Genomic DNA, 21,768 nt, shown 5'->3' with positions numbered 1-21,768 from the left:
TAGAAAGTGATGGCTCAGTCACAATACAATGCTTTTCATTAGCTTTCTGACAGAAATTTCTCTCGTCAGAAAACTGAGCCTTCCCACTTTCTATCCTTGGCCGAAATACCTCTCTCTCTTCTCCCTTCATCTTTTTCGTGACCCTAGTGAAAGAGTAAGTGCCCACACACAGCAAGCAGTAACTCAATCATAGATTGGAAGACTGTGAAGGATCAAACTTGAAGAAGAAGGACATTCGGGCTCAGATCTTGATTATACTCTGCTACAGAAAGGAATCAAGGGTTAGAGATCTGATTGGAAGGAGACATTAATTCCGCTGCATCAATGTAAGGTTTTCTTAACTTTATATGTGTTTAATTTATCGTTTTAGAAAGTTCATATTTAGGATGTTTAATAAACATACTTGTGAGTAGATCTAAGATCCTAGTAAAATAATTCCCAACAACTGGTATCAGAGCCATGGTAATTGATTTACTTACATGTAATTTGGACTTTAAAACGATTGTTTGTATGTTCTTTGGATGGTATCATGTTGTATTGAGTGTTATTTGATGATTGATTGATGTTTGTGAAATTTTCGTGAAAAATAATTGTGATTTCGTTTCTGGAATTATTTTTATTGGATAGTATGGAAAAAATTAAGCAAGTTAGCCTTTTACAGAACTTAATTTGGATTTTATTTGAATTAGTTATGATTTTTTGAAGATTTGACAAAATCGGGGCTGTGCTGATATTTTTCTGGAGCTTATTTAATTAAATATTCCTATTTAAGTTATAAATTAGTTGTACCAACTCATTTTTCTTATTTAACTTAAATTTGAATATTTGATTTAAATTTGAAATCAAGTTGAGGAATCTTAGGCATTAGTTATTAAAGATTCTTAAGATATTTTTTAAGTTAATATCTTTTCAAATATTAACTTAAAATGGAATATTTTAGATATTTTTGGTTGATATTTTTTTAAATATTAACTTTAAAAAGATATCTTCAAATTAAGTGGTTACAACTTAATTTGTGATATTTAATTAAATCTAGATTTGAAATTATTTAAGTTTTAGATTTTTTCTATATAACTTAAATTAGATATTTTTCAAATTTTGAAAAGATACTTAGTCAAATAAGATATTTTCTAGATAGTAATTTCTAGACTACTTATTATTTCTAATATTTAAATAGGAAAATATTATACTTTTGTGAAATTAATTATTTAAATAATTAATTTTGGTACAATTTTATTAAGTATATTTTTCCTAGTATTAAATAGAAATTAATAATTAAGCCTTCTCTACACTTAATTATTATTTCTTGAATTTAATACATTTAATTAACTTGAAGAATCTAAATATCTAAGTTGATTTTCATAATGATACTTAAATATTTATTGATTTTTCATGACACTTAATTAAGTAGAAAATTATTTTTAGGTTGAAATTTAATTTTTCAACTTAAATTTAAATAATTTTCAAAATATATATTGTTCTTTATTTTATTAATCAATTTCGAAAATTGCATTTTATTTATACAATATTTTCGAATTTTTTTTATTTTGAAAAATAGATTGGGTTGTAAATTAATTATTTATTTTAATTAATTCTTGGACCAACTACAATCAATGATTTTTTCATTTAATTGATTAATTTAAAATAAATGAATTTAAAATATATATATATATTATTAGAAATTGAATTAACTAGTCAAAAGAATATCTAGATAGGTGATATTTTTGCTTGAAGTATTTCTTTTCTATTTTTATTATTTTCGAAAATTGTATTTTTATATACTTTAAATTTTCGAACCCAATAAATATATTCTCAAAGGAAATTTTTAAGTTGCTAATTATTTATTTAATTCAACTTAAATTAATTTCCTTAATATTTATATTTAAGATTATTACTAAGATGGAAATGATTAATTTTATTTCAATCACCATCTAAGTATAATTTTATAAATATTATATTAAATTCTTATTTTTGAATTTTAATTCTTAAATAGAATTTAATGAGATTTATTTATTAGAATAATAAAGAAAATACATTTTAAATAATGAGCTTTATTATTATTAAGATATTCGATCTCCATTGTGGGTTTTACACCGCGTTTGTTTTAGTGAGTAATCCTCCCTAATGGAGGAACGTTCATTAGCAATTTCGCACCGTTTAATCTCGCATGATAAGTGGTTTGTAAGTGTTTTCTATGGCATAGATCACCCTAATGGTGGCGACCATATTTGACTTGCAAATTGCGAAACAATGGTAGAAGCTCATAAGATAGAATAGCCTTGACTCTCGCCTAAACGGGACAACGCTGGATTCTGATCTTGATCGAATAAAAGGTTGCTAGAATGTTTAACATTTTAGATGAGCTGACAACTCTATTCAATGGATGGTAGCTTTGACTCTCGCCTAAACGGGACACTGATATCAGTTTGTTGAAAACCTTGGAAACTATTTAGGATTGAATTTTTTTAAGTATTTTCTCATATGATTTCTACTTGCTATGTGCTTATAATTTCTGAATTGATTTTGTGTTAAACCATTATTAATTTCTATTTGTTGATTTCTATTATTTTGTAGTATCCTGTTTTGTCAAAATGAATCCCATGTTATCATTGTTGACTGAGAACAAGCTGAATGGATCTAACTTTAATAAATGGAATGAGAACATTAATATTGCTCTCATAGGAGAAAGTGCCTTGTTTGTTTTAACTGAGCCGTCACCTGAAGTGCCTGGGGACAATGCAACCAAAGCTGTGAAAGAAAAATATGAGCGTTGGCAGAAAGCAAATGACAAAGCTCTATACTTTATGCTTTCTAGCATGGTTGACACCCTCAAAACTCGGTTTTCTAAAACTGAGAAGGCTGCTGAAGTTATGACGAAGTTAAATGAGCTATTCGGTAAGGCATCACTTCAGTCACGCTTTGACGCGACTAAGAAGTACATTAACGCACGGATGGAACCTCATCAAAACGTGCGTGATCATGTTCTCCTCATGTCCAGTTATTTCCAAGAAGCCCAGGATCATGGTGCTGAAATGGACAGTGCTACTCAAGTAAGTCTTATCTTGAATAGCCTGACTCCAGCATTTCTACCATATACATCAAATTATGTCATGAATAAGAAGGAAATTGACTTTCATGAATTAGTCAATGACCTTCAAACTTATGAAAATTTGATTGGAGGACCCAAGAAGAAAGGGAGTAAACGTCATAATCCTGGAAATGGTAATGGGACGATAAAACCTGAAGCAAATGTTGCCTCTGCTTCAAAGCCCAAATCGAAGAAGAAGTGGAAGAACACCAAGAAGCGAACAAAAGCCATGAAAAAGGCTGCTCAATCTGGTGATGCTACACTTAAAGGAAAGTGTTTCCACTGCAATGAAAAAGGTCATTGGAAACCCCAGTGTCCTAAACTTCTTGCAAAGAAACAAGGTATTTCCATTAATAAACTTTAAGAGTTTAGTGAATTGTTATCCAATTGGATTTATGATTCTGGACTAACTTTGTTTATTTGTTTTCTTCTTCTGATTGGCCAAGCTACTTGAACTCAATTGAGTTGGATCAGAAAGCTGGACCAAGGGTGAAATCGTCCAGATGAAGATGAAGCTCTTCAATTTTTGAATTAATTGTTTTAGTTTAAAGACAATTTGGATTTCAAATTTTAGTTAGGGATATTTATCCCTGTTTCTCTCATATTGTTGCAATACATTTTTTTTATTAATAAAGTTTTATTTTTTTTCGAAATTCACTATTGCAAATTATGAGATTGAGCTTCATTTATTTTATCTTCATCAATTATTACCACATTATATTTGTATGTTTGTATGTGTAAGTGTTTTTATTATTGATGTAAATTCTATAATATTTACAACTCTTCATAGAGTTATATTATATAAACACTAGAAATTATTTCTATGTTTATCAATAATTGTTCATTCTCAAACAATTATTAAGAATTTGTTTAATAAAAGGATCTTTTGATCTGATAGGGGTGGAGAAAAGTTAAGAAAACTATGCAGTTCAACGATCTTTTATATCTAATGAACTCTGGATAGTATTCAACTCCACATAAATTCTATCACACTAAGAGAATCATGATCTTTACAACCTTTAGGGGTGGATCATAATCTCTATATACTTAGGGGTGGAGGTTATCCATAGTACCCTATATGTATATTCTTAGGGGTGGAGTCTATTCCACAATTCCCTATGAAACACATATCTTGTTTAAACATAGAAGTAATATAATGAGTCAGCTATTGTCAATATAAATTCTTGATCTTGATTGTATGTTCCATTTCGATTTTACTGTTGTAAGTAAAAGTATGATACCTTTGAAAGTTCTTTGTTAAAGTTTCACACTACCTTAATTGAGTGGGAGAATTTTAAAGTTCTATACCCATCTTCATTAGGTTGATAATTGTGATAGGTACTTAAGAACACTACTGAAAAGCAAATCTAACCATTCACATGGATAGGTATAACTTATCAGAATTATGAGAATAAGATAAAGAACTCTAGTTCAGTCCATTCGAATGACTTGAACCAAGAATTCTTAATCCTCATAAAATTTGATGGTATCTTAATTTTGATTACTTTATCTCTGGCATGTATTTTTCACTTCAAATACTAGTCTGCTATGTTGATGACTTAGTCTTGACTTAAAGTTTCAGACTAATACAAAAGTCACAACTAGGTAACTCTCCAAACAATCAGAGGTTAAAAGTATTATTTAACCAGACATCTGCTATTGAGTGAGAGCTATCTGAGATGTAATCAAATAGGGAACATTAGAAGATATTCAAGAAGGATTTATGTAAGTGATCTATATGTCAGATATTAAGGACCAGTGTATCAGTTGTCTTTGTATCTCACCATCTAATTTCGAAATTCTATAAGATGGTGCTTACTTTGGGGGTGGAGGAATTATTGTATAATAATTCAAGCTCTATCAGAGAAGAACTATAACTTGGTCTATTCGAAAATACCAGAAAGTTATATCACTGAAGAGAAGTCTACACTGTATTATCTCAATTACATATTTTAAAATATGAGAGATATGTCTTCTGTTAATTCAGATGTACTTTTAAAACAGTAAAGATTTCAGTATCCCTTGATAAGTAAAGAATATAGTAAATGATGTTTCATAAGAGTATTTATGAACTAGTTTCCAGAAGTTTGGGTGGATTCAAATATACTACACTTGATCTGAAGATCAAGACATCAGATTGACCTATTTGCACAGTTTGTTTTATATTAGTGCAAGTGGGAGTTTGTTGGGTTTTATGCCCTAAATAAAACTCTTTACAATCTGATTAGTTATCAATATAAGAAATTTGAAGTGATTGATGTTTGCATGAATTTTACATGCTAATGGTTTAATATGTTTAACATGTTTAATATGTTTATTACATTCATACACACAAAATCAGTTAAATCCAGATCATATGTTTATTCACAATTACAGTATCGTCAACATAGTGGAATGTGATTGTGATCATATGAATCAAAAGTTTTGGTCCCTGTTTCATCAGTGTTATTGGATTTACACTAATGTGATAATCAGCGAAGATGTGTACTTACACTTGGAGTAAGTGTTATGTTCTTTCCAGGACATTAGTAAAGTATACTAGTTTCGAATGTATGGAGTATACATTGGACTGGACCGATATTGCAACTAAGTTAAGATATTACAAACTTACCGTTATACATATCTTTCCAAGTCAATATCAGTAGTTGATCTTAAGATTAAAAGAATCTAAATCCTGATATGCTTAGGCTCAACTCAGGAGTACTATTCATGTTCTTTGATTTATTATTTAAGCCTACTTTTGGGTCAGGGTGATACGTATATTTTGGGAACATGATAGTATGATTGAGTGGGAGTGCTGAACATAAATATGGAATCTATAGCTTCTACTGGTGTATAGAAGTTAAGTGATGATTCCCTTCGAGCTTAGCAAATAGAAGTAAATGGATGAGCTCTTGTTTAACTGACTAATTATTAGATCACTAAACACCATTTACAGGTAGCTAAGTGTTTTAAGGGGCAAAATACATTGAGGGGTGAGAACGGTAAAGAAATCCCATCTCGATGTAAATCATCTATATAGAGGATCTTTAAATCACAATAAGATTATAACAATGGTTAAATGAGATAGTATATTGGTATCGTGAAACATACAATATGCTCTATATAAGTCTGAGAGTGCAATTCTAAGTTCTAAGAGTGGATTCAACGAAGAATTAATAAGTAGGAATTTACTTGGTAAATTTGGTTCACTTATTGGAAGCTCAGCATATAGATCCATGGTCCCCATTCTAGTTGAGAACATTGTGCTTGTAAGACTCATTAATTGATTCGTGATTGATCAATTATAATTCTAAAGTTAGACTATGTCTAATTTTATGAATTTTCACTAAGCAGGGGTGAAATTGTAAGGAAAAGAGTTTTCTAGGTTTATTTATTTATTAATGGACTTTTTATGTCTAATTAATAATTAAATTAAATGACAATATTATTTAATAATCTATTTTAGTTATTAAATAATTAGTTTTGGCATTTAAAAGGTTAGAATTGGAAAATTAGCGTTTTTGAGAAAATAGAGATAAAATTTGATAAAATTGCAAAATTAAGTGAGGCCCAATAACACCATATGGCCGGCCACTTAATATTGATTTTTCAAATTAATATTTTCATTATTTTAATGCCAAATAAATCCTAACCTAAACCTAGTAGTTGCCTATAAATAGAAAGTGATGGCTCAGTCACAATACAATGCTTTTCATTAGCTTTCTGACAGAAATTTCTTTCTTCAGAAAACTGAGCCTTCCCACTTTCTATCCTTGGCCGAAATACCTCTCTCTCTTTTCCCTTCATCTTTTTCGTGACCCTAGTGAAAGAGTAAGTGCCCACACATAGCAAGCAGTAACTCAATCATAGATTGGAAGACTGTGAAGGATCAAACTTGAAGAAGAAGGACATTCGGGCTCAGATCTTGATTATACTCTGCTACAGAAAGGAATCAAGGGTTAGAGATCTGAGTGGAAGGACACATTAATTCCGCTGCATCAATGTAAGGTTTTCTTAACTTTATATGTGTTTAATTTATCGTTTTAGAAAGTTCATATTTAGGATGTTTAATAAACATACTTGTGAGTAGATCTAAGATCCTGGTAAAATAATTCCCAACACCAACTTGAGAGAGAGAGGGGGGGTCCCCCCCTTAAACCCAAGTTGGGGGGGGGGGGGGTCCCCCCCCTTAAACCCAAGTTGGGGGGGGGGGGGTCCCCCCCTTAAACCCAAGTTTTCTTTTGGGGGGAGAAGAACAAACACCCATATTAAGGGGGCATCTCAACAGTCATGACTTGGCTCCTTCTTCAATAATTTAGTCCCAGTATTTTTGTGCCACGTGGCATTATTCTTGACACGTCATCGTCGTCAAAATTTGGGTAAACAGTATCTATTATATAGAACCAATTTTTTTTATTGATTATGTTTGTTGGTACATCTTTAATATAACCGGTTCCATTATCATTGATTACTTTTTTTGTGCATGTTGAATATAACTGGTTTTATTGTTGTTGTAATTTTATTTTTTAAGGCAATTCTATGTTCTGAAAATTTTCATTTTATTCAAAACCAATACTGTTTGAAGTTTGAAGATATAGTTCATGTTAAAAAAATTTTGAAATCATTTTTAGAACTTACAAACTCTAATATAGTGTTTTCTTTATTGAAATTATATCTTTGTATTCAATAATGCTCTTATTGTTGTTGTGTCTTTGCTTTCTTGCACCTTGGCTGTTTTGGTTCTTGTTGCTTTGGTGGTAGAGCTGGATTAGCTAGAAAATGACCAAAATACCCTTAGGCTTTATTTTTTTTAAGTATGTAATGAAGGGGCACATTAGTCTTTTATAGAGTGGTATATTATTTTTGTCTTTAGTGTCTTCTATAGGCTGAAATATATATTTTTTTTTTTAGATTTATGTTATTTTTAATTTATTAGATAGATAAGTATAGAAAAATCAAAAATCAAGAAAAGTCACATAACTCTTTCTCACACTCTTCTTCCCTTTCGAAGCCCTTAGAACCCAGCAAAATCAAGGCAAAACTAACCCCAACTTCAGCCCATTTCTTGCTAAAAATCAACACTAGGAGCTGTCTAAAATTTGAGGTAAGTTTCTTCACTTATTCTTAATGATGTTTAGGATTTTAGGTTGAGATTTTTGAGGATTTTGCTTGATTTTGGAAATCTGTAGGTTTTGTTGAGTTCAGAGCATGTTCTTGGATTTAATTAAAGATTGTTTAAAGTTTTAATTTCAAGTTTTAGGGGACTGTTATGCTTTGGTTAGGTGATTTGAGTTTAAGAACTCAAGAACTCACTCAACAATGGTGTTTTTGTAATTTTAAGTTAATTGTTGGTTTTGAGTGTTGAGATATGTTGTATTCATGTTATAGAACTGTTTTGTTAAGTTTGGGAATAATTTGTTAGGTTGGGAGCAAGTTTTGGGACTTTAAAGATTTGAAATTTTCGAGTTTCTGCTGTGGTGAACCGAAATTTTGGATGGTACAGGGCTGCACCAATCGGAATTCCAGATGGTCAATTTTTTAGGCATCCTCGATTTTCGTATTTTAGCCATAACTTTTCACTCGAGTGTTTGTTTTAGACATTCGATATACCGTTTTGAAGCTTATGAAGAGCTCTATAGTATGAGACATAGATCAGAGCGAAAAGATGTATTTTATTTTAGGGTGTTTTCACCATAAGATTTAGTAGAAAACCCTAGGTTATTTTATGCGGTTTTTAGACAGTATTTGGGAATAGACCATTATTAATTTACCTTTGTCGTGTCATAGGACACGAGATTGTCGAGCATCGTTCCACTCAGGTCAGACCACACACCTGACTTTGGACTTGAGGTAAGAAAAGCTATTTGCACTGCTAAGCATGTTAAGTGAGAAAACGACTATTATAGTGTGTGGCTCGATTATGATCGAGGTAAAGATACAACCATTACCGTTATTGAGAATGAGTAAAGATACAACCATTACGGTTATTGTGAATGAGTAATTACTCCCTTGAAACCGCAGATAAGTTTCTTACTTATTAGATGCTTTATCGGACAACGATAGTGACATATCCTCCGACGATGCCAATATCCACCAACAAATTATAAGAAATTCTTCAACTTCCTATTTATGAAGGAACGCCATACAACCAACAACAAGATCATAGAAAGAAGTAGCCATTCCAACCTTATCCAACCATTGAATTCCCCACCCTTTCTGAATTCCTTTAAGAGAGGGACATTACCAAAGAGCATGAAGTGTCGTTTGATTAAATTTCAAGCAAATCGATCACACATCCAGGGTACTCATACCATGTTGAGCCAAGTTAGCATAAGTAGGGATAAAATTAAGAAATGTCTTCCAAATAAAATTCTTCACCTTAGGAGGAAGATTGAGAGCCCAAAAATACTTCCACCACCAAGAAAAACTAGTGGAAGACGTCTCATGCCCCCAACCCAATCGAGAAACAGTGTTCCAATACCTACTCTTCACCGTATAACAACCATAATTATAGAAGTTCCAAAAAAGTCTGTCCTCTCGGTCAACAGTAGGAGTAGGAATAGATAGAATAACCTTTGCCTCCAAAGAGTCAAAATGAGCCAAATGTAGGGAACATTCCACCCCCCCGGACTCCAACTTTAAAACAATCACTATTTGAATCTCAACACCACCATTGAATGAGAAAGCACGACCCACATGATCCTTGAATATCCAACAATCCTTAAGAATCCTGATCATATCACCTTTCCCAACAAGCCAACACACCTCTTCCTTCTATAATTCATGCCCCAAAGGACACTTTTCTAAAGAAAGGAAGCCCGTTTTGTTACCTCAACATCCACAATAGATCCATTTGGGTAGTATAAGCCTTTCATCACTCTAGTTGGCAAAGACTCCAGGCAATCATGCAGACGACCAACTTGTTTGTCAATGAGCGACTGATTAAGCAAAAACATATCTATAAAACCCATTTCACCATCCGCTTTGTGACAACAGAGTTAGGACCATGTAGACCAATGGGTCTTGTGCTTATCATTATTACTCCCCCCATCAAAATTGTGCACACATCCTATGACTTTTCTTTATAATACCAATAGGAAGCCGAAGTAAACTCATAGCATAGGTAAGAATTACTTAAATGGCGAAATTTAGGAGAACCTCGTGATCCTGAAAAGAGAATAGCTTAGACTTTCAGCCAAACAATTTATTCCAAATTTTATCTTTGATGGATTGAAAAAGATACTCTTACAAGCAAAGCACCAAGAATTTTTTTTTTTGGGGAAGAAAGAAGCCTTTCAATAATTAATTACATAACAAAAAAAGAAAGAAAAAAAGTTAAGGACACTTGGCTGATTAGTAGCAGTTCTGCAGGCAGGCAGTGTGACAGTAATTTGGGTTGGGACAGGTAATAAAGCTGTTATTTATTCCCTCCTCTCACAATCTCAACTCACTCTCATTTTGTTTTAGCGCTAATGGAGAAGAAGAACAAGAATGCTCTGACCATTGTTTGCCTCCTATTCTTCTCAATTTTGGCTGATTCAAATGCTCAACAAGAAGATTTTGATGTTCGCAATTATCTCTCTACTGTATCCAGGTCGAATCTTCATCTTAGTTTCGATTTTATTTTGGGAACACACACACACATACTCTCTCTTTTCACCATTGATTAGGGTTTTGCTTTTGCTTAATCTCACTGTTTGTAAACTGGATGCTTCTAGATGAATTCAATAGTTTTATGAAGAAATGGCCAGCAAAAGAAACCCAAATTTCGATTACTATCGGTTGTTACTTGTTATATCATATATGGGGTTTTGCTGTTTGATGAATGTGGATTTATGATTAGGTAATACGGTGTTGTAGCTGGTTTCGTTAATCCTTCTGATCTTTCTGTTTTGCAACTTTCCTCTCAGATATGGTGTGGTGAAAAATGTTGCTAATAGCACATTTGAACCTTCAGATGTTCCAAATGGATGTACTCCTATCCACTTAAACCTTGTGGTATTGTCTCCCTCTTCCATATTTAATTACCAGGTTTAGGAGATGTTATTATTAGCAGTGTGTGCTTCTTGTTGCTACACATTTACATTAAAATAACTTAATTTTTGAAAGCTTAATTTGGTCGCTTTTTTGTGTAATATGACATTTTGAATTTGGAGAGGCTAGTTTTGGTTTTATTGATGTCACGCCCATTGTATTTATAAAATGTGAAATGGTACTAAATTAGTGATGCAACTTTACAATCTCAGGCAAGGCATGGAACTCGTGCTCCTACTAAAAAACGAATGAGGGATTTAGACAGATTGGCTGCTCATCTCAAAGAACTTGTGAGAGACGCCAAAGAACAAGGTTTGTCTTTAGAGGAAATTCCTGCTTGGTTGCAGGGTTGGGAGTCTCCTTGGAAAGACAAAGTGAAGGGTGGAGAATTAATTATTAAAGGAGAAGAGGAATTGTATGATTTTGGAGTCAGGACCAGAGAAAAATTTGCCTCTTTATTTAATGAGAGTTACCACCCTGATATTTATACGATAAAGGCTACTCAAGTGAGCATCTTTCAAATTTATCCTTTCGATATTAGCATTACCTAATGGCATTCCATATGTGCTTTTTCATGTAAAAATAAGTCACATGTGGAAGGAAATATTGAATTTTTGCACAGTAAATATTATTATGTTTTTCTTTTTTTTCTCTTATATCAGTTTGATAAAAGCTTCTTAGATAAATATAGCTGTGACTGGTTGTGGCAGTGCTTCCACCCTTCCCCTATGCACTTATTCAAATAGGTTGTAACCTCGTCTCATTTTCTTTTACGAGATAGATCCCTCGGGCTTCAGCCAGTGCTGTGGCATATGGTATGGGGTTATTTAGTGGGACAGGAACTCTTGGCCCGGGTCGTAAACGTGCTTTTGCTGTAGTTAGTGAAAGCCGTGCAAGTGATACATTGCTGCGTTTTCATGACTGTTGTCAGAACTACAAGGTAATTCTGCAGTTTTGATCTTTTCTTTTCCATGTTTTTACTGTATTTGCACAATCTCTTCTGCTCTTCTCTTGGTTGCCCAAACTGATAGCTTCAACGGTTTTGAAATAATGTGTAACATTTCCCCATAAAAAGCCAGCTTGCTTGGTGGAAATAGATGAAGGCATATTGGATAATCATTCTTCAATTTTGTTTAAACAGTTTATTTTCATTTTCTTATGAATGTTTTGATATAAGTTCGAAAGGAAAGGAAACCCATTCCAATGTTCATTCTGTTTAAGAAGTTCATTAAAAAGTGAATTAAAAGTATTTTCATACACCATATGCTTGGGGGGCTCCATTGGAACGGATTTTACATATACTCCTTTCTTGGGAATTCTGTTTTTGTTGGAAGTGCTCATTAGTTATTCTTCCAGTTGTATGTTCTTATAAGATGTTCACTGACTAGGCTAGATCAGACTGGAACCTCTATGGTGGTTTTTGGTTGGTGTTTGAAGACCAAAATAAAAAATAGAATATGCTCAGCAAGTTTTCCAGGACTGATAAAGTTTGCTGTTGACTATCGGTTAGTTCAGATATAAGCACTGGTTTGTACACTGATTATTGAAGGCTTATGTGTGCAGGACTTTAGAAAAAGTCAAGAGCCTTCTGTTGATAAACTCAAGGAACCTATTTTTGACGAGATCACTCATTCCTTAATTGGACGCTACAAGTTGAATTTTACAAGGCAGGATGTATCATCTTTGTGGTTCCTGTGCAAACAGGTATTTACAAATATTATTATTATTATTGTGTGTTTTGAGTCATATTTTACTGTTGATTATCAGAGCTCATATGGTTATCTTTGATTCGTTCAGAATCAGCTACTTTTACTTTTAAAACTAGTAATCTTTTTTCTTAAAAGTTTAAGTCACCCAAATTGGGGATGTAATTTGCAGGAAGCATCCTTATTGGATATAACTGATCAAGCTTGTGGTCTTTTCAGCCCATCTGAGGTACATACGTACGCCTCTAATTTTTTCTCTTGAAAGAAAATGTGATAATTCTTTCTTATAGTATAGATTCCTCTTATATTTACTGTATACCTTGAGTTATGTAGTTTGAACTTGAAGAACTTGATTTTTTAATTGTTATATCAGCTATAGCCTATAGGCTATTACTTCTTTCTTCATCCATTAGAAAAAACACTTTATTCCTGAATACTTATTAACTTCCCATCAGTGGATGTTTCCATTTTAGTTTTATGAAGCCAAGACGATATATATATATATATAATATTTATATATATTTGATATTCCGATAATATTATGAGTACCGTGTGCTTTCCCCCTCTTTCCTCTGATAAGTTGGTGCGGTGCTTTGAATACGATTGAAAGCATAGCTGACATGTTGCTCTCTGCTGCTTACAAATATTTTTCATGTTATAGGTGGCCATGCTAGAATGGACAGATGACTTGGAGGCCTTTATATTGAAAGGTTATGGTAATTCAATAAATTATCGAATGGGAGTGCCACTACTTAAAGATATTTTGCAATCCATGGAACAGGCTATTCGAGCTAAAGAAGGTATAGTAGGTTGTCATAGGAAATAAGGATTTTCTTGAGGATAATTGTATAATTTATCATTCCTTTGTATTGTTTTTCGCAATTAGGTTACCTGTTTTGCTGCTTTTATCTTTCATTTTTTTTTTCTAGTTGGCTAGACCAGTTTATTTTAGGAAGTGTAGTTTCTTCCATTAACAATTTAAAAAATAATAGGTGCTTTTGTAGTGGGAGCCTTAACTTTAAAAAATCATTCATAAAAGCTTTTTTTATTGCATGCGGATACTAAATTATATACTCTGCCGTTGTAGAAAATCATGTTCCTGGAAGTTATGAAAAGGCAAGACTAAGGTTTGCACATGCCGAGACTGTAATTCCATTTTCATGTCTTCTTGGTCTTTTTCTCGAAGAATCTGGTAAGTTATTTCATCATCATACTCTCATGTGAAAGCAATCACGAAAGTGTATGTAGCTTTTGCTGTATGCTATCTTCTCAACATTCTTTGTTTCAAATAATTCAGAATTTCAACAAATACTTAGGGAACAACCCTTGCAACTCCCTCCAAAGCCACCACAAAAGAGAAATTGGAAGGCCAGCGTTGTGGCTCCTTTTGCTGGGAACAATATGCTGGTTTTATACAGCTGTCCAGCTTTCAACAATTATTATGTGCAAGTTTTGCACAATGAACAACCCATTCCAGTGCCGGTAAGCCTTTTCCTTTTCTCTCTTTTCTTCCTTCCTCTCTTTCTCTTTCTCTGTGTGATTGTGACTTCTGGTACTCTTCCCTATTTAGTTTTTTGGTAGTATACTGAAATATAATGATGTTTTGTGTTTGATTGAACAGGGTTGTGATGGTTCTGAATTCTGTTCATTTGAAACGTTTAAGGTACTCTTGATTTCCTATTCAAGCACTTTGTGGCTGTGATCCCTGATCTCTTGCTCATTACAGAAAGTTTTATTAAATTTCAGGAAAGAATTGTTGCACCTCATTTGAAGCATGAATATGCTGACGTCTGCACTGTAAAGTTAGATAAGGAGAAATCTAATTCTGATATGAGTAAGTTCTCTCGACTTGTACGTTGGTTTTTGTCAATCTTCTCACCAAAGAGGGATGAACAAAAGGGGTCCCAAAAAGATGAGTTTTAGAGTGTTTTTCTAGCGGGATAGAATTTTCTTTTTGTTTCTTTCTTACTAGTCATGGATTTCATGGTTTTTCAGCCACGACCAGCTCTTCTAGCTAATGTAGATTTCTGATCAATACCACCTGCCACACACACTGCGGAAACCTCTGCTTTAGTCCCCCACTAGAAGCTTTTTGGTAGAATCCTTTTATCTCATGCACGAGTTTTAAAGTATCTAAAGCATGGGACGTTGTGGTGATTTAAAAACAATAATAAAAACATATACAGAATAGTGCTAATCTTGCTTTTAACACTGTTTTAATTTCTACAGTGATACACTTTTGTTCATAGCTTCATCCCACATTTACGTTTCCACTACACGAAAATATTGTAGACATTAGACAAGATAAATACTTTTTTTCCTAAAAGAAAACGAAAAAATCTATTACGTATTCATATTTCATACCATTACTAATAAGTAATAACTACCAGTCTACCACAATAGATAGAATGAAATAGGAGGCGTTTTGACATTTGTTACAATAGTAATGATATGTATGTGCACACAAATTTGACACGTCTATTATGTAGGAACTACGAAGTCACTTTTAACAAACATAAAATCTTATTTGGGAAACAAATTAGTTAATATTATGAGTAACTATATTTAAGAGCAAAAGGCTATATTTATTTTTGAGATTATTTCACAAATATATAAAAATAACAAAAATACGTTTGTACAAAATTTTAAATATTTTAAGTTTTTTATAATTTTATTTATAAAAAATATGGTATTTTTATATTGTATTTTTGTTAATTTTTTTTTGTTATTTGTATGTTATTTTTTGTTGTTGTTTGAGTGTTAATTTTTGTTATTTTTATGTAGCTTTTTTGTTATTTTCGTGTTATTTTTATAGAAAATTATAAAATTGCAAAAAATAAAATTTTAAGCGCAAAAATATAAATTTTTTTTAAAAAATAGTGTTATATGTAATTATCGTTTTATTTATTTTTTGAAAAAGTACTCTTGATAATCAATGAAAGCTGGTTCGGCTTGGCTTGCATTTTGATCTAGTTCAAAAGATATTACTACCAATAAATAACTTTATCTGTACCTTGGTTTAAAATAGTAAATAGCAAATACATCATTAGTATGTTAGTGTATAGTCAACATAGAGCAAATAAATCATCTTTCGCTCTCATAATAAGCAAAGATTGGCTGAAGTTGAATTGTGGAAGTATCATCTCATGAGTCCATGTCCAATCAAATTTGGATACCAGCTTGTACTATCCGTGGTATATTTAAAAAAAAAAATAAACAAACGTGAACTCCATGGTGTAAATTGTAATAGCATTTCCAATTTTACAAATCCAATGGCATTGTCTTAATAAATGACAGGAATATATAAAAAGACAACAGGTAAAAAAGTGTAATAATAGTGAAAATATTAATCTTTCATATTTGAATACTTGTGTAAGCTAAGTAGTAATGAATGAGGACCACTTTTTCTTTGTTAGAAGAGATTTCAACACCTGTGTATTATGTTCATTTTTTTTTTAATAAAACTCAAGATGACAATATGCCAAAGTTTGCTAAAAATTTATTGCAACAGAACAAACGACGAGTAAACGAAGAAATCTCGTATTATAATTTTTTCTTTTATTTTATCTTGACTACAAAACAACACAAATTACTACTTGGAAAGGAAAAAAAAAGCAAATGAAATTTACGATGACAGTAAAGGCAAACTTCCGAGGGTTGTACTGTTTCTAATAATTTTGCCATTTTCGGAGTCTACAATTGTGGAATAAGAACCATACTTGTCTCTGTAAATAAAAGTCTGATTGGTATAAGCATTACCGGAAATAACAGAATGATCCTTCACCTCCATCCATCCCCCGGACACCTGACTATTCTGGAGTCGCCTCAGATAGCCGCCATGAAAACGCTTCTCCTTCAAGGCATGAGACACATTCGTCAATAGCAAATAGGTGTTCTCACGCCTACCCGGCCGTGTTTCAGTGAAGAGTTTCAAAGGGTATCTTCTCTTGACGCTTTCCATGGCTACTATTTTTCTATTGCCCACGTCTCTAATCACAACTTTTCTGCTTCCCTTGATTTTTTGCTTAACAGATTTGGAGGCTCCATTGTTCCGGAATCTGATTTTGGACTTGAACTTGTAGTTGTGAGTGGATGTAGTGGTGTAATTTCCACCACTCCACTTAACCCACCCCGTGTGTTGGGTCTTCCTCTCAGCTTTCACCTTGGAAGACCCATCAAGTTTCTTGAACTCCGAATTTCTCTCGATTTCAAAAACTGGGTTTTCATCAAAACTTGATTTGGCTTCAACTGATTCCGATTTGGGGTCTAACCAAAGGTGTAAATTGGCATCAACAAGCCAATATGAGATAGCATCGGAGACCCCAATTCCGAGTTTATGAACTTTCTTGTCCAGAAGTTTTCCCAAAAATGGCGTCAATTCAAAATCATACGAAGGGAGATTGAATGCTCCAATCGCTACAACCGGTTCCCAGAACAATGGATTGATCCCACCGGTGAAGATCACTGGTAAAGGAATTTCTGACCCGATTATCTCTCCATCGATGGTCACAAAAACCTCTCGGAAACCTCCATTTCCCCGAGCTGTATCTAAGTTGTTCATAGTGATATAAGAATTCGGAGGATTCGAGTACCAAAATTCGTCGTTTCCATGAAACGACACATACAATTCCACTACAGCTCGGCGAGTGTTTTTAGGGAATTGAATTTCCCTCGATTTCAACTCCAACTCGCTCTCAACTCTGAACCAAAATCCCCTTTCTCCGGAATCGGCTATCGGAATAATCATATCCGCCGGCTCCTCATCTGAAATCCCGAAGTTTGCATCTAATTCAAAAGAATCCAAGCCTAATTTCGAGTCTTCACTATCAAGCTCTAGATTCTCAATCGAAATCGGAAGCCTGAGCTTGGGCTCGTTGATTGCTGAGACATTGTAATAGAGAAAGTCGACCTCGACGTGGTAAACGCCGGTGTATTCTTTGTTGACTACGTTTTCGAGCATCATAGTAAGGTCTAGTTCTTGACGAGAGAGAAGAGAAGAGTACCTGGTAACATCCTTCCGAACCTTCCAGAAGATTCCACACTCAGTCGGCTCGGCTGTGCTGGTTCTGAGGATCTCGACGCCGCCGAGCCAAAGTGCGGCGATGCGGTCGTACTGTTCTCCTTTGCATTTGGCACGAAACTCGAGAACGACGAAGGACCATGGTGGAGGGCAATCGGACGGCGGAGAGTAAGGGGTGGAGAATGGAGGGCCGTTGATGGTATTAGCGAAGGAGTGGCGTAAGACTGTTACGGTCAACGATGGGGTCAGATCATCGGACGGTAGAGGTTGGGCCAACTCAAAGTACTCTTGTGATGATTTGCGTTCGAGATTAGAGGACGAGTACGAGTGAGACTTGGTGAAACGGTCAGGCGAGGATGGGACTGACGAGATTGGATTGAGCAACACCAAAATTAGTAGGTGAAATAGAGAGACTCTTCTGTTCATTTTTCCTTTTCTTTAAAAAGCAAAAGAAAAAAGATTTAAGGATGAGAATGAGATAATTGAGGAGATGTGGATAAAAGAAATTGTACTTACTACTTGTATAGTGTAATAAATTACCAAAGAAAAAGAAAGATCTAATGTACTTGAAGCAGGAAATTTCAGATATTTTGGAAGGTATGTGATGGTTTTTCTTTTAATGTTCATTAATAATTTTACAATTTCTATGAATCTACAGTAGAAATAAGAGAAATATATAGTGTATATCTATAATATGTTACATACATAAGTAACTAGAGTCTAGACTAGACTAGACTAGATTAGTTCATTTGCTTTATTTTTTTCTTTCTTTCTCTAAGTTGAAAAGCAAGTGTAATGGTGATTTATGACTTCATGTATTGGAATGGAGGAGGAATCATCTCTTTTCCTTGGCAACCTGCAAAAGAGTGTTGTTTGATAGTGGTTACAAGGAGCTGAAGCACATCAGTGTAAACCAACTTCTCATAACTTCAACTTTTAATTTTGTAACTAAGAAAACCAGAGTTGGTAAATTGGTAGTGGCATATCATCATTAAAATCTCAAACTAGTCAAAGAATCTGTGTGTATATTTATATTGATATGATCTGTTCAAGAGAGAAACAGGCACTTGATAATTACCCTCAAAGTTTCTAAGTTCAAGCTCACGCCTTTCTTGAACCATTGCACAGCAGCAGCATATGAGGTGAGTTAAGAAGTCATCACAAGAACCACCCTAAACGACAGAAAATGAGTAAAAAACAAAATCAAGATACTAGAAAATAAAATTGTAAAAAAGTGATCTTTGATCATAACAGGTACCTCTATGTTAAAACGTTGCCTCAAATTCCTTCTAATACAGAAAGTGTAACAGCAACAACCGCCAAATATAGAGTATCTCACTAGATTGTTTATTGCTTTTTCACGAGCTGTACATGGTTTCAAGTAGTAAAAAAAATGTCATATAGCCATTTTTATTAAAGCCATACTATATGTTTGACCATGCCACAATATTAAAATATAAGTGAAAAACACAGCTCACATATTTTTCCTTTGGAAACTACATTTGCTATCCATGAAAATGCTCCGCAGGGATAAAGAAAAGTCTTCAAACCTGTACATACCATCATCATATAAATATACACATACATGTCAATTAAGACCCCAAAAGATTAGATTATAAAACTAACAGAAGTATACAAATCATTAATTCTAATTTTCTTGAAGAAATTAACTCACTAAGACAAGGCTCACTGCAGCAACCGAAAAGATCAGCCTGCCATTCTGACTTACTAACTTCTTCATAGCTGGTTTTTGAATTGGTTATGTACCTGGGAAGATAAAAAGAGGTCAATTTTCTCCAGCTACACACTAGTTATATAACTAATTTGAATTGAGGAAGGTGTTATATACCCTGATGATGCAACATCATAATTAGTAGTGGTAACAATTTTGTCAACATTTTTTCCAGGAAGAACTACATTCACCACATTCTCAGTGACATCGATAAGGTGTTCAATGACTCGGCACTGGTCGAGATGGTTTAGTGTTCTTGATCGAATCAACTCAACATTGAGCTTCTCCCTCTCATGTTGAAGTGCCTGATCAAAACCCAAATCTGGATACTTACAAGACAGAGATTTCTCTAATATGTCTGCATCTTTCTTTGTTCTCTCTGGTTTAAGAATCACATTATGAGCTTCAATGTCCTCTTGCTCAAGTGTGTATTCCTTTTTATTATCCTTCTCTAATGCTTCTAACCCTTCTTTCAGATTCTGGGGTTCATGAGTGTTTTGTCATCACTAACACTAATTAATTAAAGGGACTAACCAATAAAACATATTATCTACTGTTTTTCATTAATAAGAATAGTAGAGTATTATTCACGCTTTAAATTTTTCCAACCAGTTTAATGCAACTTCGAATAAACTAATTTTTTAAAAGCTGCTAGATAGTTAGCAGACCATATTAGTAGGTAGTAATGGTAATTGATTATTGATAAGAAGAGGTTTCCTTTTCTCTTTTTCTTTCTTTTCCTGGTATTAGATATATATAATATATTGATTGAAAGGTTTTATTCTCTGGTCTTGTGGTCAATTCTTTCTCTCATTTTAACATTTTTGTGAGAAGTACATTTATATTTACTCAACGTGCTTTCATTACGGACTGAGATTTTGTGTTAATTTAGACATGAATGTGAGATCTCTCTCTATTTTTCTTTTCTTTTTTTTTTTTGAAAGGAAAGATCTCTCTCTATCTCTCTCTCTCTTGGCATAAAATAGGTACATTTTTTCTTTGACAAATGTTAAAATCCCTAGTAGTAACTAGCACTCTTCTAGGCAGCATTCTTACCTGTCAAAATTGTGATTTGTGTAACAAAATATTGTTGCAATATAATTTTATGTAATAGGTGAGTAATAGCAATGATCTTTTTTCTTTTTTATACCTTCATTATTATGGAACATACACCGTTAGATATGTAACACTTGTCAAATGATCATCAAATTTCAACCATACCGACAATAATATGTCAATAGGAGTAAAAGTAGAGGTATAGTTTGGTCTTTTAAACTGAAATGTGTTCAGCCATTTTTCATTTTATTTAAATTTTAAATGATTAAGCTAACTTTTTTGATTCGTAGAACAAAATTAAGCAAAAACGAGTGCAAAATGTTCATTAGAATTATTGTTAATACATTATATATTAATCGTACGAGAAGTGTACCTACCTGCATTCGAAACTCATGGACCAAAGAAATCAAGGGGACGAGTCTAAGATATCGGTCAATCTCGTGTTGAATGTGACGGAACTGATAGACTACGGTCCACCCCATGGCAACCATGTAGAGACAACTGTTGTCTCTACAACTGTCAACCAACTCCACCGCTTTCTTCAGGGCCTCTTCTAACCCATCCAACGGCTCCTTTACGGCGGGGAGATTGATCAGGTCCGTTGATTTCAGCTTCCCAAGTAACTTGTCGATCACTCTCACGTGCTCCGCCAGCTGCTCGCAGTTTCGCCGGTGCGTCACGGCGTTGCGCGCCGAGGATACGATCGCGCTCGTTAGCGTTACTCCCATCTTGAACCTTGAATTTGTCTGCAAAAGTAGTAAAGTACTTACTGTGAGTGAGAAACGGAAACTTGTTAATTTGGACTTATAAATTCATTTTCTATTTCTTCCACACCATTTGTTTGTTTGTTTTATTAGGTAATGTGCCCAACACCGCACTAACGGGTTAGTGAATTATTATTTTTTTTATTAAATTAAAAAATTAAAATATACAGTGTCTCTTATTAAAAAAAAATAAAAATAAAATTTAGTGGGTTTTTCATATTTACATTAACTATTTGGATTATTTCACAATTACACAAAATATAATAAAAAAACTTACAAAAATATGGTTGTACAGCATTTTTAATATTTTTACGATTTTAATAATTTTATTTACAGAAAATACGGTCTTTATATATTGTACTCTTATTAATTTTTTGTTGATTTTT

At 33.3% G+C, this 21,768-nt stretch overlaps 3 protein-coding genes across 4 annotated transcripts; 1 reads left to right on the top strand and 2 right to left on the bottom strand.

The window, feature by feature from the left end:
- Window positions 1-10,134: 10,134 nt before the first annotated feature.
- LOC115707290 (uncharacterized) lies at window positions 10,135-15,056 on the top strand. 2 transcript variants are annotated; one of them, XM_061108608.1, is made up of 13 exons: window positions 10,135-10,475; window positions 10,538-10,664; window positions 10,981-11,068; window positions 11,317-11,610; window positions 11,886-12,044; window positions 12,668-12,808; window positions 12,983-13,039; window positions 13,472-13,610; window positions 13,898-14,002; window positions 14,108-14,292; window positions 14,432-14,473; window positions 14,557-14,644; window positions 14,806-15,056. In XM_061108608.1, exons 2-13 carry the CDS (start codon window positions 10,543-10,545, stop codon window positions 14,826-14,828), a joined length of 1,443 nt encoding a protein of 480 aa, XP_060964591.1. In that variant the 5' UTR covers window positions 10,135-10,475; window positions 10,538-10,542; the 3' UTR covers window positions 14,829-15,056. The 2 variants fall into 2 exon arrangements, with proteins under 2 accessions (XP_060964591.1, XP_060964590.1); XM_061108607.1 differs by having other exon boundaries at window positions 10,143-10,475; window positions 14,557-15,056.
- Window positions 15,057-16,334: 1,278 nt separating this feature from the next.
- Window positions 16,335-18,409, bottom strand: LOC115708036 (peptide-N4-(N-acetyl-beta-glucosaminyl)asparagine amidase A-like). Its single transcript, XM_030636204.2, has one exon. The coding sequence runs from the start codon at window positions 18,254-18,256 to the stop codon at window positions 16,436-16,438; it is 1,821 nt and encodes a 606-aa protein (XP_030492064.2). The 5' UTR covers window positions 18,257-18,409; the 3' UTR covers window positions 16,335-16,435.
- A 149-nt stretch (window positions 18,410-18,558) lies between these two features.
- LOC115704248 (protein MID1-COMPLEMENTING ACTIVITY 1-like) lies at window positions 18,559-21,439 on the bottom strand. Its single transcript, XM_030631464.2, has 7 exons — window positions 20,996-21,439; window positions 19,680-20,041; window positions 19,506-19,597; window positions 19,309-19,380; window positions 19,089-19,195; window positions 18,909-19,002; window positions 18,559-18,686 (listed from the first exon to the last, which is right to left on the bottom strand). The coding sequence occupies exons 1-7, from the start codon at window positions 21,344-21,346 to the stop codon at window positions 18,634-18,636; spliced, it is 1,131 nt and encodes a 376-aa protein (XP_030487324.2). The 5' UTR covers window positions 21,347-21,439; the 3' UTR covers window positions 18,559-18,633.
- Window positions 21,440-21,768: the final 329 nt, after the last annotated feature.

Source organism: Cannabis sativa, chromosome 1 (genome assembly GCF_029168945.1).
Source record: "Cannabis sativa cultivar Pink pepper isolate KNU-18-1 chromosome 1, ASM2916894v1, whole genome shotgun sequence".
Taxonomy (NCBI): domain Eukaryota; kingdom Viridiplantae; phylum Streptophyta; class Magnoliopsida; order Rosales; family Cannabaceae; genus Cannabis; species Cannabis sativa.
This window is presented reverse-complemented; position numbering and strand designations above follow the sequence as displayed.

Coding starts and splice junctions, on each gene's coding strand:
- LOC115707290 (XM_061108607.1), top strand. CDS start 10,543: ATGGAGAAGAAGAACAAGAATGCTCTGACCATTGTTTGCCTCCTATTC. Junction 11,069..11,316: donor CTATCCACTTAAACCTTGTG/GTATTGTCTCCC, acceptor TTACAATCTCAG/GCAAGGCATGGAACTCGTGC. Junction 14,293..14,431: donor AACAACCCATTCCAGTGCCG/GTAAGCCTTTTC, acceptor TTGATTGAACAG/GGTTGTGATGGTTCTGAATT.
- LOC115708036 (XM_030636204.2), bottom strand. CDS start 18,256: ATGAACAGAAGAGTCTCTCTATTTCACCTACTAATTTTGGTGTTGCTC.
- LOC115704248 (XM_030631464.2), bottom strand. CDS start 21,346: ATGGGAGTAACGCTAACGAGCGCGATCGTATCCTCGGCGCGCAACGCC. Junction 19,381..19,505: donor CTGCAGTGAGCCTTGTCTTA/GTGAGTTAATTT, acceptor TGGTATGTACAG/GTTTGAAGACTTTTCTTTAT. Junction 18,687..18,908: donor TGAACTTAGAAACTTTGAGG/GTAATTATCAAG, acceptor ACTCTTTTGCAG/GTTGCCAAGGAAAAGAGATG.